Source organism: Fringilla coelebs (genome assembly GCF_963513975.1).
Source record: "Fringilla coelebs genome assembly, chromosome: 2".
NCBI lineage: Eukaryota > Metazoa > Chordata > Aves > Passeriformes > Fringillidae > Fringilla > Fringilla coelebs.
Window position 1 is genome coordinate 63,375,325 of NC_140029.1, and position 19,133 is coordinate 63,394,457.

Below are 19,133 nucleotides of genomic sequence, written 5' to 3' on the forward strand. Positions count from 1 at the left end.
CTTTAGGGACCAAGTCTTTCTTCTATTAAATTTAAACTAATATACAACTGAGGTGAGTAAAAGTCCTGGAAAAATTCGGGAGTTTAGATGTTGACTAAAATATCAAACACAGAGAAAACTGTGACCTTTACAAGAAGTGATTTTTTCCCTTTCCATTAGTTATTAATATTTCAAGAACAGACCTCTGGTTGAGTTCACATAAAAACACCTCCCTGGATAACAATAGCACAAAGCTCAGTGCAAACTCTTGGCTCTATGGTGCTGACAATGAGGTTGCATAAAACCCCAGCAGTTCGATGGCAGGGAGAAAGGCAGGCTGCTGCTGCAGGAGCAAGGTGCCACCTTGGTAATTACTCCCCTTGGACTGGGCCCTTTTCTCACCAAAGGGTTAAATATTTCAGCACAGAGCCCTGAAATGTGACAATTTGAGACTGATATTACAGAGCTGGAAGTATTATTGCTAAGTCTCCAGCACATGCAGCTCCCTGTAAGTGTTCACAAATGAGCCTTTCGGACAGAAATTTTTCCATGTGAGATGCAACATTTTAGCAGCAATTGAAACAAACACACATTAAAAAGGTGGGAGGTTCAGCCCCTTTTTTTTCTAATTTTTTTTATATTTGTTCTAAACTGGTAAAGACTGTGACTGAGAGATCTGAAACAACTGAAAGAGCACTTTTGAAAAAGCAACACATTTTTCTATAGATGTGATTTAAACATGAGAATTTGACAAGTCCAAATTCTCCCTCTACACCCATCGCCTCTTGAGATTTATGTGCTGCTGTGCTTAACATGACCAGGCAAACCACTCCTAGAGAACCAATGTCAAATAAATCCTCTCACAATTACTGGATCAGACCTCCTGCAAGCTGGGATCATCATGGCAAGAACAGAAGGAATTTATCCCTTATTGTCAATGTTATAACATGCAGGCAGTATGCAGATTTCAGGGAGATCTACTGGGATATAAAAGTACGAAATGCAGGGAAAACCAGCTGCAAACTGCATCAAACAGATAGAACAGTGATGTGTCTAATCTCAGGGCAAAAGCTGCAGCTTCCCCTGAGCATTTCTCTGCACAAACCTAGAACTGACCTTGCTGAAGCCCACTGGCAAAATATTTCAATTTCATCCTCCCTCTTTGTGTACAAACAATTTTGTATGGGCGATCATCTGGCTCCATGAATCAGGATTAAAAACAAGCAAATACAGCCACTGAAGACGATCAGCCTGCAAATAGCAGGTGCAGACATGAGCTCCCTTACACTTCATTTCAGCACATTAAAAAAATCCAACCACCAGTTTTCCACAGGACCCTACTTAGGAAAGAGGATGGTTAATCCATGTTCCACACCTTTGTGTGTCTCTGGAGCCTGTTTAGGGTACAGAGCAAATGGAGAACCAACTTCCTCCCACAGCTCCCCTAATACGCCCAGGGAAGAGTCTCCCTGCAGGGTATCTAAATCCTTCACAGAACTTGTCATTCTTCCTCTGAGGTTGTTGGATTCCACTGCTACAGATGAGGCAGGGAGCAGCCTAAAGGCTCCAACCTTCATTTTAAAACAAAAGAATCGTCTCATTAACATTCTTAGGTGTGATACACAAGGTTGCAATCTCTCCAACATTAAAACCTTACAACTAAGGTTGGAAAAAAATCAGCTTTTAAGTTCCTTTACAAACTGGGCTGCTGCTCAAGAAAGCTGTATCATGAGTGCATTTGAACACAAAGCTGCTCATGTGCCTGCAGCAGCAGCCGGAGAGCTCCAGGCCAAGCCAGCAGCACGGAGCAGACCTGCCCATTACCATTTCTGTGGCAGGATGATGCACACACAAATCGGGATCAGGGAAGCAGAAAGCTGCTCTAGCTCCTAACTCTGCATCTTGACACAAGGCAGTTTTCCTGAGCAGCCTCAACTAATGTCCCAGCCTGAAGCAGACCTGTGCATCTCAGGCAGCACCAGCTCACACTGCTGTCAAGGTGACAGTGACAATCATAACAAACCCCTGCAGCAAAATCTCCCAAGGCTTTGCCTGCTGGAGCCCACAGTTTTCTACTGATTGGGTTTTTATCCTTTTCTTCCTGAAAAGGGCTTCCTAATGGCTTGGCATAATTTGTTGTCCTACATATGTTTGAATAGAAGTATAATTATGCCACAAAAAGGAATACATTTTATGCAACAAAATAGAAGGAACACAACACACTGCATTTGGTGGAAAGGACTAGCTTGAATGACATTCAGAATCTAGAGGGCATTAGAGAAGAGCAGAATAACAAACTGGGCCTCAACTATCACTGAGCACACTGGGATTAAAAAAAATCAATTAAACATCTGCCTGTCAGTAGTTATTCTCTGTTTAGCAGATCAAGCAAACGGAATGGAAGCGTCTGTACTTTTACAAGTATGGGGAACATTAGGATATCATCTGCATTTTACTCTTTCTAAACAAGACATGTCTTAAAATAGTGCATTATTTATTCCAATGCAGTGTCTTTCAAGTCCTCCAGGTAGGCTCTAGAAGATGATTATCAGGTTACAAAAACCCAACACAGTTCAGTTTGTCAACTGAAAGCTGAAGGAACCAAAGGGAATAAACAGCTTTTGAAAATCTTATGAAATCTTTTTCCTTTATATGCCCATGGATGAACACTTGTAAAGACTTAAATACAGCACTGGAAGTTCTTCTCCATCTCCCACCCATGGAGATGGGTTTCTCCAGGTGGCTCAGCCAAATGACACAGAGAAAGCATGGCAAAGCCACAGCTGCAGTCACAGGCACCTTTCAAGCGATCTCCCCTTCCACTGGTGCTGTCCTGCAATTAAAGCAGGACTGCACTACTTAGGATGCTGCTGGACAATGCAAGTCTCTGACACTTCCAAGCTGTTCCCAAGCAGCATCCCAATGGGGTCCCTTGTGCCAGGGGGAGGGATACTGGCCATGAAAGGCTGTCCAGCCCAAGGCCAGTTTTGGTGCACACTCCCTCCCAACCCACACTGGGCAGGAGTTGGGTCCCCCTTGTGCAGCATCCTGAGCTTAAATTAATGCTGAATCAGCAATCAGCCTTGCACCAGGAGCCTGAAAGGACACTTCTGGAGGCAGAAGTTGACTGTGGAAGTTCCTTGACACTCTTGGTCATCCTTCAAGCCCTTGAAATGAAGTCATTATTTCAATAATTACATGGAACAGCTGCAGCCCACTTACCACAGCCCCCTGTACACACCTGGGAAACATCTCCATACAAAGTATAAAACTCCGTATCCAAAGTTTCAGAGATGACTGCATTAGCTTGCTTTATTCATACTTGTAACATACTTCAAACTTTGATGGGGAGTTCTGCTAACTAATATCTAGTCAAAGACAAAAACCCCTAAGTCAATCCATGAAGACTAAGCAGTTCCATAACCTTCAAAATAAGTTCTTGAATGTTTTATAGTATTTGATAGCAGCTTTTTATTGGTTACAAAACCTAAGCCCATATACAAAATTAGGAACACATTTAGATGCCTCTTTGAAAGAACGTTTTAGTCTATTTTAACTGATAGTTTAAAAAAATAATAAAAACAATGCAATTTTAAACACTGTTCTGAAAACGTAAAAGTGCAGCAATATACTTTGTTTCCTTTATTAACTATGAAATGGTGCAATCCCAATCAAAAGCTGATAAGGTCACAGCAGAAAGAACTGAGCAAGCACTTTGACCTGCCTTACCCAGTTCTCCGATGTTCACTTTTATTGTTATGCATTGAGTGCAAGAAAAGGATCGAATCTTGACAGTAAAGGAAAACTGTTGTTTCAGCATCAATTTGCATGTAATCTCTAGAACAACAGTGAGCGTAGGCTGAACCGGGTATGCATCAGTCTATATGGCGTACAGGAGACTAGACTGAATTAGAAGGGGGAAATATTTGTTCACAATAACATCTGCTGGAAGTCTAATTTCACAAAAACTTTGTGACCTTACCTAACTTTGACTTTTTATTGTTTAGTTTTTTTAGCGAACACCACGCAGTTTCAAGATTTTAGACTATAGTGTGTGAATAGGATGCAGTTACCATATGAAGCTTCAACTCAACTTCTGGGAAAAGAAAAAAGGCACAATGAACTTCAACTCAATTTTATGTGCACAAGAGTTGAAAAATCTGAGCCACCTTAAAGAGAAATTGATTCTAAAATTTATAAAACCTATAAATAATCAGAGGCCAAACCACTATATTAAAACAGATTATCTAGCAAGTAAAAATCTTGCAGTTTAAACATACGCTTGTATCCAGCTGAGATACAAGACAACTCACTCTTTAAAGTGGCTCCACCTTGGCAGATATATATTTAATGAATGCACACCTGCTATGTGTTGTTCATCAGTGGAAAAACAGCTGATCCACAAAGCTCTGATGGCATCTGTCCTTATCTTCATCACAGTAAATACAACCCACATCCAATAACTAAATTAGTTTAGATTTTTCTATCCCTTCACATCAATGCATTGGGAAATTACACCCAGTAAACAACAGCAACAAAACCAGTTTGTGTGATAGCTTACAGAATTTCAAAATTACCCATCTTCGCCCCAGCAATACCAAAATCCCTTTGAAAGTGACTGGGTCAGGCGATTTTCCAAAAGCAATGACTTCACATACCCTATAGAAAGTTATTTAATGTGCGCTGCACATCAGGTTTACGCTGAGTAACGGCAGCTTCGATACAGCCTCACACATCAACCAGTTTGTATGTTTTTAATCACATGAATAAGATTTGAGACTAACTTGTGAATTATTCTTCCAATACTCCAAGAATGAAGCTTTTATGACGCTTCTAAGTAGTTGCTGGTTTGTTGCCAACCACATCATCATAAGCACTGGTTACTAAGTAAAAAATAGTTTAAGACTAAATTACAGTAAACATGAAAGCTCCACAGTTTAAACCCAATATAAATCAACCATATCCAATTATCAATTTAAAACAGAAGATATTGACTACTGAAAGTTGAAAGCAAGATTCTTTTTAACTAATACGTTTTTTGGACAGAATTTTTTTCTACAGTCTGGGACTCTTGCTTTCAGCTTAAACAGAAGTTCAAGTCCATAACAGGTTGTAGCTCAGGTAAAATACCATGCACAGCATTTGATTACTTCAAAACAGCAGGAACACACAGGCTGAAGTGAGTGGTCAAATAGGGCTCGCTGTTCTCAAAAATTAGGTATAATGGCAAAAGCTTTACCAGTCCAAATCTACAGTTCATTCTCCAACCCTGGTTTCTGAGGCAGTTAATGAACACACATCAATTACTGATAGCTGAAGTAGTTTTTTTGTTTCTTTTAAACTTAAGTGTTTAATCAATTGCCAAGTGTTGTGTTTCTATAAGTTACTTTTATTTCAGTTTCACCAATGAAATTCATTTGGCTTGCGTTTTTGAATCTATTCTTCCACATAAAGTTTATGAAAATATGTTTGTGGAGGACAATGATGGAGGCTCAGAGCAAACTGGGCCCCTGTAAAGTCTTCCAAAATGTATGCATCATACCAAAGTGTCTTGATCCACAGCGCACCATTTTCCAAAGAAGCTACTTTTCCGTGGAAAGCCAATGTGCCACCACTATGGAATATTCTTAACAAAACTGCAGATTGCGGTTGTCAGCATGTGGCACCAGGAAAAAGGCAAAAAAAGGTAGTTGGGACTGTTAAAAAGAATTCTGAAACAGTTTAAGAGATCATGCATATGCATTTACAGTCCATGTGATAGTGATGTTTGGCAACTGCAAAGTGACCAATACATGGCTTGCTTTAGAAGCATCAAAACGAAGAGGCATGTGTGTCTTGGAGCCTTTTGTTTCTTCACTTGGTAGCCATCTGGTGGTGCTTCGTACTGGTGTGGGACAAGAGAAGCTGCACTTTTTTTGAACTTAAAAATTAAATTCTTTTGTTTGAAGGTTGGCCGTTGGGTCGAAGTTGTAAGTACCTCCTTGAGTGGCTTCAGGAATGAGACTGGGGTCTTCATCGATCTACAAAACACAACAGCAGAAACACATGAGAGGCTGATTTCCTGCATGATTTGGTACACAGAGAAGAAATTCACAAACGTTCATGTTTTCTTTTTTTATTAAAGTATTATCGCAGTAAAATTAGATCCGTTTTTCCAATTAAATTCCCCAAATATGTTTAAAAAGAACAACACATCAACTCTGTTCTAATACCATTAGGGAAAAAGAAAATTGTAATGGTAATTTAGGGACAGTGCTGCTGTTTGGTCAAAGCAGTTGCTATTTTAGCTATGCAGTTTAATTTTCAGTGCCAATTTTTAGTACTTCTGGAGTTGGCTAATCACTAGTTGTGGATTCCAAAATTAGTTTTGTATTTTCTCCCATTTTCTTTCAACATGAAAATATATTTTTATCAGCAGCTGATAGAAATACTTATATAAAGGTTAAAAGACTTAGTATCTCCTATCAGAATTTGAAGGATTTAGAACTCATTTCAGAGCAGTCTCATAAGCACAATCTGAATTTGGCTTTACATCAACAGTACTTCATTGCTCTACGGATACAGAATGAAAGGCATCAGCAGCCAACTTCACCCAGCTTCCTCTGAGCTGTTAGAATTTGGTATTTACAGTCTCAAGGAATAGCAATCAACATGGTCGGTAGCAACAAAATGCACAACTTCAAACCCTACCCATCCTCCTGCAAATCACCAGCTGCACTGCCCTCTGAGTCTCATTTGAGATCATGCATCATTCTGAAGCAGGAAAAGAGCCCTTGTATGGGGGGTCTGAACAGCTTTCTGAGACCTGGCCTTGCAGTAGTGCACACATCAGAACTGACTCATTTAAAATCTTTCTCTTTGCTTTGGGTGACACTGTCTAAATCAGGGGGAGGAGACTGAGGCCTTTGTGGCCACAACAATCTGCACGTCATGCCCACATGAAGACTGAGTCTGGTTTCACAATGTTTCACAAAATGTTTTTGTCTTGATAAATTGGCACTTCTGCCTTCTGCAGGGCTACTACAAAGTAACCCCACCTAAGCCCACCTGCCTTTAACACACAAAACTGAAGTCAGGAAGCTGTTAGTGCTGGTTCTAAAGTACAGGCTGTGCACTCTACAGGACTCAGCAAAGGAACAGATGGGATTAGCAATGAAGGGACATCAAGCAGCCAGCAACATCTCATGAGAATACAGAAGCTCCTGAAGTGACAGAAGGCAAGAACACTCCTGGACAGTCCATCATAACAACTGCCAGTCAGGCTACCATAACCAATCTCTTGTCTCCCTGGAGCAATTATAGAATTCCTACAATTTGGGGTTTCAGAAGTTCCAGAAAACATAGTAACAACATAATAATCTGAAGGAAAGTCCTGCTCTTGAGTAAAGCAGGCATATTCAGCCCATCAGGCATAGATTAAATTGTATTAATGTAAAAAGTAAATGCACAAAAGGGAGTACTAACCTCAACAGGGATATTTTCAACCCACATCAACCAGACTGTGCTCTTCAGTTAGACACAGAAGTTTTAGAGTCTCTGTGGAGACTCTAGGACACTGCTCACAGAAGCACTACAAGCATAGGGAACTTCTCACATATCTTAACCGCTGGTGACTAACTTCCCAATCATATGATGGGCCCATGAATTGAAAATTATTGAGTCCTGAAGTTAGAGCTGGCATTTAGAGAGTTCAATTTAAGAGAAGTACTGAAAACATAGTTCTACTAGGTTGTATAACTAGACACCCTGCAAAGCCTAGAAAAGGTAATTTGTCTTCAAACTGCATGTTGAAGTGCTCCTCAGGAACTCACAAGCAGCCAGTAGCAGGAGGAGCTAGAACCAGAGGGTCAAAACACCTAACCTGGGTGCAACAAAATACTGGATGGTCTAGATCAAACAGCTGCAGAAAGTGTTTAAAATTTTCATGACTCTTTTCACTGCAGAATCCAGACTGAGCAAATACAGAGTTGAAATACAAACATCTTTCTGAAAGTAAGGATCCGCTGCCCCTTTCAAAGACTGATGTATGAAAAAATAAAAAGGAGAGCCAGAGAACTGTTTAGATTCTAATCACAAGTAATTACACATCAACCTGACAAAATTAAGTGAACATTGATCAATTTGTTAGGCAAAACTAGAGAAGTCCTCTAGATTTTGATGAAGAAAAGTCCTGGTATTGAGAAACTCTTCAAAGACTTTAAATTGATGGAAACTGTACTGAACAAGGACCAGGAAAACTGACTTAGGAGATAACGTATGTTCGTGACCAGTGGAGCTAAGGAACAGTGACAATGTACTTACTGAGATAAGAGCACAATGCATATACTTTTCCATCTTTAGAATACTTACATCATCACCAGAGAAATATTGATCTATAATTTCAAATGCTAGTTTATAAATGTCTTCATTCTCGTGCTGTTGCAAGGCTTCAATTTTCTCTAATCCTGAATAAAAGAAAATGAAGAAGAGTTTTGTAAGATTAAACCAAGAGTTACTGACTACTTTAAAAAAATAAGAAAAATAATTAAACATTACTACTGAAACACACTAGAAAAGATGTAGCTCAGTTTGAAAATATGATCTACACAGCAGCTATCTTCGTCTCTAAGAGGAAAGAGAAGTAGTTTCTGAACTTCATATGCCAGAGAATATTCCATTTTATGAGCAATGGATAATGGAGTCTTCTCTTTGCTTACATAAAACAGTTTTGTTTTTAAAACTTCTGTCTACTACATAACCTTTGGGTTAGTCGCTGTGCTTTCTATGCATCCCCAAAAAGAAGTGGCGACATTTGTGTGTTGGCTGTAAATTTAAAACAGCAAGGTGACAAAGCAGCTAAAAGACTAGTCCCATTTTCAAACTGGATATGGAATAACACAAGGGAAAAGCTTCCAGTGCATTATGTTCTTCAGTATCTCTTTATTATAATACATTAATTACCATATATTACAACTTGGATTGTGATATTGAAAAGACTCCTCATCCTGCTTTGCTCTGTAATGAAATTATGATCCTAAAACTGCTTCCAGGGCAATGAACTAGAGCAAGAATTGTGTGTTTTACCACAGGACAAAGTATGTGCAATTATCAAATGAAAAGAACCACAATTCTCAATGAAACCTAAAAAATACCTATGCTACAGAAAGCTCCTTCAACAATTGCCTCTACACAGCCATCTCCAAACTGAAATAAACAGAAAAAAAAGGTAATGTCTATCATTAAAAAGTCTCCCTTGTTTACTCAAATAGCCCAAGTTGAATAACACTACAGTAAACATCAACAGCAGCAAGAGGAAGACAGAATAACAACCAGCCAATTAAATTTTTTAAAAGCCTAGTGAGCTCTTACCTCCACACTCTTCTATAATTTCAGCTATTGTGCTAGCCTCATCACCAGCCATTATCAGGATGTTTTTCAGGCCATCCAGCACCACCTGCACCACTTGAGAATCCTTTACTGAGAGTAGATTGCAGAACGGTGGGATTACATTTTGTTGTACAAGGTATTCAACCTAAATAATTAAAAACAAAACCAAAAACAAACAAACAAAAAAAAATTCAACATTGTGCTTCTTACATAAATGGCTGCATATGCAACATTTTAGTGACAGCTTGAAATCCTGCTACACATACCTGATCTTTTCTCCCACTTATTGTCAAATTGCTAATTGCCCAAGCAGCTTCCTTTTGTGTCCCAAAGTCCCCCTGAAAAATAAAATTAATAGCTCATTAAAATCAGCATGGAAACATCTGTCAAACTTATTAAAAATCACAAACTCCTCATGTCAGATTTATAAAAAGAGGATGACAACTTGCATAGCTGATAGCTTGACTGACCTTAGCCAGCTGGTGTATGATCATGGGGATTAGCCCAGCATCTATTACAGCCTGAACTTGTTGCTGGTTTCCTGCTGTGATATTGGAAAGGAACCAAACTGCTTCCTACAACAGGATAAAGCAAAAAAGCAAAGCACTTTAAAAACTAGTCAGCAGATGAAAAAAAGACCTTAACCAAACCTGACCACCTCAAAACCTAAAATCATACAATGAACAATCACTAAACAGGCCTCCCCCTCCTCAGCAGCACTTCTAGCACACAAACTTATATTGTGCTGCGAAAGATAACAGGAAATCAATGTAAAATTAATATGATTGATCCACAGGGCCAGATTCTCTCTCACACAAGAAGTGTCTCCATACATCAGGAGATGTATGCCTTATATCCACTTTGCACTGCTGGACTCAGACAGGCTTTAAACTTTCAATCAGTTTTATGAGGAAAATAGGAAAACTGGTAAAGCATCACTAAAAAAAGGACTTGCCCTGTAATCCTACTACTGACAGCTCAGTAGTCCCTTTTTAATATGATAAAAGGAAGACTCCACCTCCCATTTTCTTCATATAACATGAAGCAGTGTCCACAAATCTCATTCAAGTATCACATTGACACTGTCCTGTGACTTTGCTCAGCAGTCACTCCTTCAGGAGGTTCATCCACATACACAATCTATCTGATGGCAGTTATAAATTCCCAGTAACAAAGGGGGATACTTGTCATGACAATCCAGAACATCTTAAAAAGGTTCCAATCTTAAGTAAAAGATGTTGCAAGAAGGCAATTATGAAGCACTGCAGGAAAAAACCCCATGGGTTTCCACTTTTTTAGGGACAAGTATTTTATTTCTATTTGCCTCTCATAATATAGACTTGAAACTAAACTCAAAGCATTTCTGGACTTTTATTTTTTTGTACAAAAATAATTCCCTGGCCTTCAAAAGAGCTGTTCATCACTCTTTCATAAGAGTTAAGAGGGCAGACAAAAATAAATCACATCAGTTTGACTGTCAAAGATAACTTCTTCAGAGATCTTCACAGCTGACAGGGCCTGAAGAAACAGAGATTCCTCACAAATAGATTTTTTCTCAATGATACACTATATGGGGGAATTACATAATCTAAACAAAAAAGCGTTCTCCTCAGCCAGACCACCTCTGTAATGGAAAATGGCACAATGACTAAAAAAACCCAAATAACATCAAATACAGCTCTGGAAAAGGAGGCACTGGTCATTTTCATCAAACTCTCCCTATTCCACCCAATCCTTGCAGCAATTAAGTTATTTCTGCCAAAAGGGAGGAGATGAAATGCAGAGGCAATTTTCAGGAAAGGACACCCTCCTTCCTTGAAGATGAACAAGTGAACAGACTTCACTATGAAAAGGTGAAGTGGGAAAACTGCATCCATCTTATGCAACTCACTGGACTCAACTAAAACTATGAAAAACTGTAACTGAAGTTAGCCAGTTACTCACTTTGCAAATGAAAAGAAAAGTATCTCACTCCAAAGCAAAACCCTTCAAGTGCTCCCAAGAAGCAAGAGGCATCAACACCAATGCATGGATACTCACTATGGCTGTTTGGTTTCAGTCCTAATTAAGCACCAGCCTCAAAGGCTGCATCTTTATACAAAATTGCTCACATCCTGGAAATAACAGCTGTAGGAAATTCTTCTGTAATATTCCACAGGCTACTGTTTTATCTCTTAAAAAAAAATACTAAGTTAGGAAGAAGCAAATCATACCTTGTTTATCTTCTCTTTTGGATGCGTCAGGAGGTGTGGGAAATAAGACAAAACATCACAATTGAGAACAACTTGTGTCTGCTCATCAGTACCAGTTACTATGTTGCCTACTGCTCTCAGTGCTGCTGTCTGAATATCCAAAGTGGGAAGGAAAAAAAATTGCATGTTAAAGACATTGCTGTTACTTACGCTATAACAAAGAGCATTTTAACATATCTCTTTATAAAAACACTTTGCAAAATACCATTTAGCACTTCATCCTCTGAGCTACATCAGAAAAATGGATACTGGTTCATCAAAAGACAGTACATCATAAAATAAATGCACTGCAGCTCAACACAAACAGTGCAAAGATTAGAAATTAAAAGAGTATTAAAACCTTAGAAGATTAGTCATCATGTACCTGATCTGTGTTACAATTCCAACAACAGGTTTTATTAGGCTCTATGTCTGCTGAGGTTGCTCACTTTTCCATTCAGCTCCCCACTAGGGTATTCAAAACCTCACAACTACTTATTGAGTCTCAGGTGATTTCAGAAATGGAATTTACATCTTCATGTATTGGTCAGTAAATGCTTTACAAGTGACAGAATACTGGAGAGACTTCTTTCATCAAGTGAACTAGTCTGACAAATTTCAAGACAGCCAAATCTCATCCAAAGTACAAACAAAACAAATGTGTCAAATGCACAGATATACAGAAGATCTCTGTATTACAGCAGATGGGTCATAATAAACCCAGTACACATTAACCAGCTTTTAGTTTCCCATTGTCTTTAAAATTAATCAAGTAAGCTCAGTTAACCTTTCACAGCTAATTTCAAATTTACTTTACTAAAAGGACTCAGCAGTCACAAATATTTCCATACCCTAAGGGTTCCAAAATACTGATTTCCATGAACTATTCAGAGAGAACATGCACAACCATGTATGCAGCACCAGAAAAAGTGCATATTACTTGAATTCTGGAAAACATAAAATCTATTGTCATTAAATATTTTAGGACTACAAAAGGAGGGCACCCCTGGTAATCACATAACAGAAGTTAATGTTTAACCTGTCACTACTTAAAAATGTGTTTGTACTGTTTTGCTTGAGTTTTCTTTCTTTAACATTTTTCCCCAGTGTAGGTAATATTTTTTCTGCATTTTACCTACACAAAATGTAGCTATAAATATTCATCTCACTAACTCCACTAATAAATACTGTAAGGCACATTTTTTTAGCAAACAGCATACAAAAGACTATTCAAACACAACTGAATCAGACTTACTTGAACTTTAACCTCCTGATGACTCAGAAGGGGAACTAGAAAAGGTACAACTCCTGAATCAATCACCATTTGTATCTGTTCATTTCCACCATCTGTTAAGTAGGACAAAGCCCAAACAGTGTCCACAAGAATCTACAAATTGGAGAGAATATGGTTTACATGTTGAACAGAAAAATCTGTACAATGAAGGCTTAATTTAGTGAACAACATTCTACTATCTGGGGTGGAGAGGGGAAAACATGCAATTTAGTTATAGGAAAAACTTAAACATGATTGTGATGAGACCTAATCAGTAATATGTTAGATTATTATGTACAACTACAAAAACCAGGGCCATTTGTTCCATCAGAGTAATTTCTGTATGTCCACATTTTGGTGCATGAAGTGACAGCATCCGTCATCTCACAAAGGTAAACTGTTGGGCTTGATTTGCATTTCCAAGAGAAACAACCAGCTCAGGTAAGTAGGTGTGCTAGTAACTTTCTGGAGAAAATACCAATACAGCTTCCTTAGCATAGCTGTAATGTGTCAGCTGTCCTATCTTATGATTACAGAATACATAAATTCCTTTAAGTCTCTAATCCATCAGACATCTTAGCATTTCTGATCCATAGTGCAGTTCTGAAGTGAAACAAGTCTGGATGTATGCCTTTTCCTGCCTTCATATTAAGAATAAAAAGCAGCAAAGGAAAGGAGTTCTCATACCAACTAAAGGACTGGCAACTATTGTAATGTGGCAACTGTTGAAGTGTTCAAGCAAAGCAAAACCCACAGAAAAATGCCTATCATGCAGGGCCATCTGAGAATCTTAAAAGAAAAAAGTCACTGATGACTTGATAAGGATGATTAGAAAGCCCTCAAAACCAGACAGGTACAAAAGTTAGTCATTGAAAGGTAGTACCTGAAGCAGAAATAAAGCCAGCAGAGAGAGATATCACATCACATAGAGATGACGTTAGGAACTGCAAGAAAAGAAATCTGGACCCTACTAAGGACATAATCTGTTGAGGTACCTAGATCTAGCCTACTTTTAAAACAGATAGCCATTTAAAATTTCCAGCTATGAGAACAGCTGAATACTGAAGTACTAGAGCACAGGAAGGACTTCACAGTCCTGACCCAGCTGCAGCCACCCAGCTCTGGATGCCAGCCAGCATAGCCCAAAGGCTTTCCTGCCACAGCTTGCTGCTGCCCTCACCTCCTGTGCTGCAGTGGAGCCACTACGGCAGCAGAAGCAGTGAGAGATGGTGCCTCACCGGTTTGCTGCCCCACAGCCCTGCTGGTGACGAGAGCAGCAGCCGCCAGAAGCGCTCACAGGACTGTGGGCTGACCTACCTGCATCACTGACTCATCTCCAAAGATAGGTTTGCTGCTCCAGTACGGAGAGGCTGGGACCAGACTGGTACCTCCAAACTAGCACCTGACTCTCAGGATCAAAATGACGGACACCCTAATTGAGATCAGTCAAAACCTGGCATCACAGTCTCATACCTACATCAATAAGCTCTCATACAATCATTGCTTGCAAAAAGCTTTAAAATTTGGCAGAGGAAAAGAGCCTACAGGTTAGAAGTATATTTGGTTTTGCAATGAATTCTGTTCAGCTTTGTCCAAATTACTCACTGAAAAGTCACCACGTGCTGTCTCCCACTCACATTACACTGGGAAAACCCTGGCAAAATCCCAGCTTAAACTGTACAAATATTTTGTGGAGGCAAGCCCACTTCACCATTAAAAAAGCAGCAGAAACACTGCTACTACAGCACTGAACTAACTAATGACAATCCCACTGATCTCATGCTTTATTTTATCCCCAAATCCAACACAAGGGTTCAATTCCTTCTTCCCTAAACTAAAGGATCACTACAGGGATTACAAAGTCCTGATAGAAGGAGGAGAAAAACAGCTCAGCTCAATATCCGTCAGTTACACAGATCTCTGTTCTGAAGTCTCAATATACAAGGCTTCATGAGGTAAATCCACTCCCTAGGAAATTACTTGGAAAAACACAGGTAAACTCATGATTCAGGAATGTGGGAAGTACTGAAAGTTTAGTATTAAAAACATGAAGGTTGTCAAAGGTGCCACAAAACAATAGTTTATTGCTGTTTGTTTAAATGTATTTTCATATGTGATTTCTTTAATTAAACACTGCAAAGTCAGGCACCCAACAAGTTACAGAAGTCAGGTCTACCCTTACGATCACAATATTTTACTAGACTGATATACAGAATTACATCTAATTTTTTTACACATATTACATATCATCTATGCAAAATTATAAACTGGGGCAGAATTAAAGTGCAGCCGATGGTAAAGCTGACCCTTTAATTTTCTAGTTTTCAATTCAAGATAGGATTTTTTAAAGCTATTTCAAATGTACAGGATAAAAAATGCCATCTTCTACAAAATGTATTTCAGAAAAGGTATTTGCACTTTCTTTTTCATGCTCTGAATGGCTACAATCACATTAGTCTTCATATTTAATTATGCATTTATGACTTAATTATACATAAATTAACACACAAACCCAAGTTTACTACTTTAACAAAATCCTGCAGCATTATCTTTCTAGAGAAAACAAAGAATCTAAGTATCTAGAACTTTAGAAATTACTTACATTTATATCTGTATGGTAAATGAGAACACACAATGCTGGCAAAATCTGAAAAGAAGTTCATCAATCATTAGAGCAGAACAAAATTGGTGGTAAAATTATGAATCCAAGTATTGCAATCACAAAGCTTAGCTTGAGTCTGCTTTAGTATATTGTAATTACACACTTTCCAGCAGCTGATTATTCCCTCAAAGATGTATAAAAATACCTGTATTATCTGTATTTCAGATTTGTGAAAATATGAGACAGTACTAGATTCCAGACACAGTATGTAGACTGTATTTTGAGGGAAAACAAGCAAGTAACAAAGATACCCTGCTGCTATTTTAAAAGCTTTATTATCACACACAATAAAAATTATTAGCTTAATATCAATATATAAACCTCTTGGATTAAATTTTTTTTTTATAATCACAAATGGAGAAAATGTAAAAGTGGGCTGTGATAAAACTGCTTTGAACAGAATGTTTTATTTAGTAAAACACTACTTGCAAAAGTTTCCCTATTTGCTTAATTTTTAAAATGTCATTAAAGTTTAGCTGTTAACAGTAACACACTTCACATGGCTTCAAAAACTGTAACTACACTTTTGAATTTATCTTAAAATCAAGAACTTTATTTAAAATTACAGTTCTAGTTAAACAACTCCATTTTACTAACTGTGCCAACATTATGAACTGAGCATTTGCTCTGTTCACCAGTTTAAAAGGATTTTCAGTATTTCTGCTCAGGCTGGGACTTGGCATTGACTGCATGTGCACACCGAGTAGAAACAGAAACCATAGTACATGTCACTGTTTACTTATGCTTCCTCTTGCTGAAAATAATTACATACAATTATTCTACATAAAAAAATCATATTGTAGCCTTTTTTTTTTTAGTGAAAACATGTAATGCTGAGTATTTTAATGCTTTCTGGTGTGTTGATTTTTTTGTTGTATAGCTCATCACTCTAGTCTTACTCAGTTTCAGACGTTACAAATACCTTTATTACAGCCGTAGCAAGAACCACCAAATTGGTCAAATTATTTCATCTAATATATGATAGAGTGGCACAACATATGTGCAGTGACAAAAAACATGCAAAAATTCATAGTATGACAATGTAAATCATTTGGCCTGCAGCCCAGAGTATAAAACATTATCTGTCTCATAATTCTTTATTTACCTCCTGAACTGTCTCCATAGGCGGTGGGGGGTCCTTATTCCTGCAGAGATTTACAATGACCCATGTGACGTTCCGAAGGAAGGTGATGGGAATGGAGGGATTGATGAAGGACAGAAGAGGTTTGACAACTCCCAGTGATATGACATAATCTCTACACTGAGGACCATCACCTACAGAAATGAAAATTGTTGCAAAAGAAATTACATTAAAAATGGAAAATCTTGAAATGTATGCAATGATGTGTTGGGATACTGAAATTCTATGTTTCCTCACCAATAATCTACTACTAAAAGGTCATATTTAATTAAATATACATACGTGAAGTTATGTATGTATATTTTAGGAAACACAAAATTTATCCTATTAATATTTTGCATAGCAAGTGATACTATTATTTAGAAAAAAACCAGGAGGTACATATGTAATTCTGGCCATATTATGTACTTTCAAAAAAATTGTATCAAGACACAGAATTCAGAGGAAACATAGTCTCTTATGATAATGCCAATGTTCAAAAAGTCAAGTTCTAAAATGAAATGTTCCCTGAATTCAAATCATTAAAACAACAAGTTACCTATAATATTTCCAAGAGCCCAGACAGCTTGCTCACAAACATTCTGGTGTGGTGAATGAAGTAGTCTCAAAAAGAGGGGTACTGCATCTGCAGAATGCAAAGATTAGACTTGTTTAATGCCGAATCTTGGTATATGAGCAACGTGTTCACTAATTTACACAAAACACATTCTCCACCATGCCTTATAAATGTTTCTATTATGAAGGGTGCACAAAACCTGAGTTGAACATTTCTATATATACCTGGAGAAGGGAAAAATAGACTTAAGAACAGAATTATTAATCAACAATGCTCCCCACATTAAAACATTTCCCCGTATTTCTCAAAGCGATAGGCAGATCCTCAAGTATGCAGGCATGAGGTTTCATGTCCCGGTAATTCAGATTTTCCAGTTATCCAGGATCACAACATACCGAGCAAAATTACATGCCTACTTGTGAAAACATGCTTCATATCCTGACTTTGAGAAAATAGCTTCCTCCCCAAAGGTGGCTATAGTTAGTTTCCATATGCAGTGAAGATTTACATCCATCTGCCAGTCCCAAGACACGTTTTAATTTGCTCTTATATAATGCCAGCAACATACCAAATTAAGGAAGTGGTACTGATTTTAGATATCATTCTCTGTAGAATTAAATACATTTGATTGAGCTAAGTAACCGTCCCACTACCATCCACATTCACTGTTTTCCTTCAGACAAGCCATACTGTTTGAAAGACAGTAACTCTTGCAGCAGTTTATTAAATCTATTTATGATCATACTCATCCTATAGTCTGAATAAACTAGATCCATTTATAAACCATTAAAAGAGTATTTTTCTTGCAGAAATAGCTTCACAAATTTTTTAAAAGTGCAACACAGTTTGTGAGCAACTGTGAATCAATATCGTGTTGATAACGTAAAGTGATAATGAGCCAAAAAACTGATATATTTTCCTGAAAAATACAGAGTTATGAAGAACAAAGACAACGTAAAATTCCTTCCCCACCCCAGAGGAGTGATTCAGCCATTGCCTGTAACTGACAAGCAGGGACAGTAACACACTATTGCTTAAGAACACTCACTCTTGTAGTAAAATTACCCCACTTCCATTAGCTCAAGTGGAATATTTTAGCTTCCTTCTCAACAATTACTGAGATTACAGTTCAGCCATACATGCATTCAACATTTTCTGGAGAAGAGGGTCAACTATGTAGTTTATATTACACTGCAATCCTGGTATGCTTTCAAAACCAGAAATTAAGTTATTTCATAATGGCACTCAGGCAGGAGGACAACCTGAGACAGCATGAGTTGAAGTTATCTCACCTACCACTCTCAAAAAATTAATTATTCCTGCTCCAAACTGGCTTCTGCCAAGAGCTATTCTGTGCATGTAGTACTTCTCCTCTTTTGCTGGGCCTTCCAAGTGCCATCTGTCCCTCCCGACTGCAGGAGGCTGCCTTCTTTTGTATTAAGGCTGTATCAGGCTCTTCTGTAGCTGCAAGGGTCTATTGCTTTGTTCCCTCAAATCCTTCCTTATCTAAAGGGAGAAGAGCTGGGAGACTGTTTTCCCTTCGTCATCTCCCAGTCAAAGCAGCAAGACTTTCAGACTAAACTTCATCAATTTTCTCTTCATGAGTAAAATGCTTTTTGATTCTCTGAAGTCATTTAGCACATTTTCTTCTTTTCAAGCATTAACTAAACAGATATCAGGAGAAACATGTTCCAACTTGAACTTCTAGTAATTATTCAGGTAACAATAATGCTTTTAGTTGTGCTGTACGTACTTTTATTCTACTTTTAATTTTTACTTTGAGATTTTTTCCTGCAAAGCTAATACTATAAGCATCCTTTCTGTTAGCTTCATACAAACAGGACAACATTGTGGGACACGAAAAAGAAAGAAAACAAAGACTAACCAATGTACAAGTTGAGAAGGAAGAAAAAACTTGGGAGTAG

The 19,133-nt window shown here is 38.0% G+C and overlaps 1 protein-coding gene across 1 annotated transcript in view; it reads right to left on the reverse strand.

The window, feature by feature from the left end:
* Positions 1-3,389: 3,389 nt before the first annotated feature.
* KPNA3 (karyopherin subunit alpha 3) overlaps positions 3,390-19,133 on the reverse strand; it is a 47,477-nt gene continuing 31,733 nt past the window's right edge. The window contains exons 8-17 of the mRNA XM_084226354.1: positions 17,191-17,277; positions 16,617-16,786; positions 15,452-15,496; positions 12,832-12,963; positions 11,559-11,687; positions 9,816-9,920; positions 9,612-9,683; positions 9,328-9,490; positions 8,329-8,423; positions 3,390-5,999 (exon numbers count right to left, since the gene is read on the reverse strand). Coding sequence (XP_084082480.1) covers positions 5,901-5,999; positions 8,329-8,423; positions 9,328-9,490; positions 9,612-9,683; positions 9,816-9,920; positions 11,559-11,687; positions 12,832-12,963; positions 15,452-15,496; positions 16,617-16,786; positions 17,191-17,277 — 1,097 coding nt within the window. The 3' untranslated portion in view covers positions 3,390-5,900. The remainder of the gene's footprint in view (positions 6,000-8,328; positions 8,424-9,327; positions 9,491-9,611; positions 9,684-9,815; positions 9,921-11,558; positions 11,688-12,831; positions 12,964-15,451; positions 15,497-16,616; positions 16,787-17,190; positions 17,278-19,133) is intronic.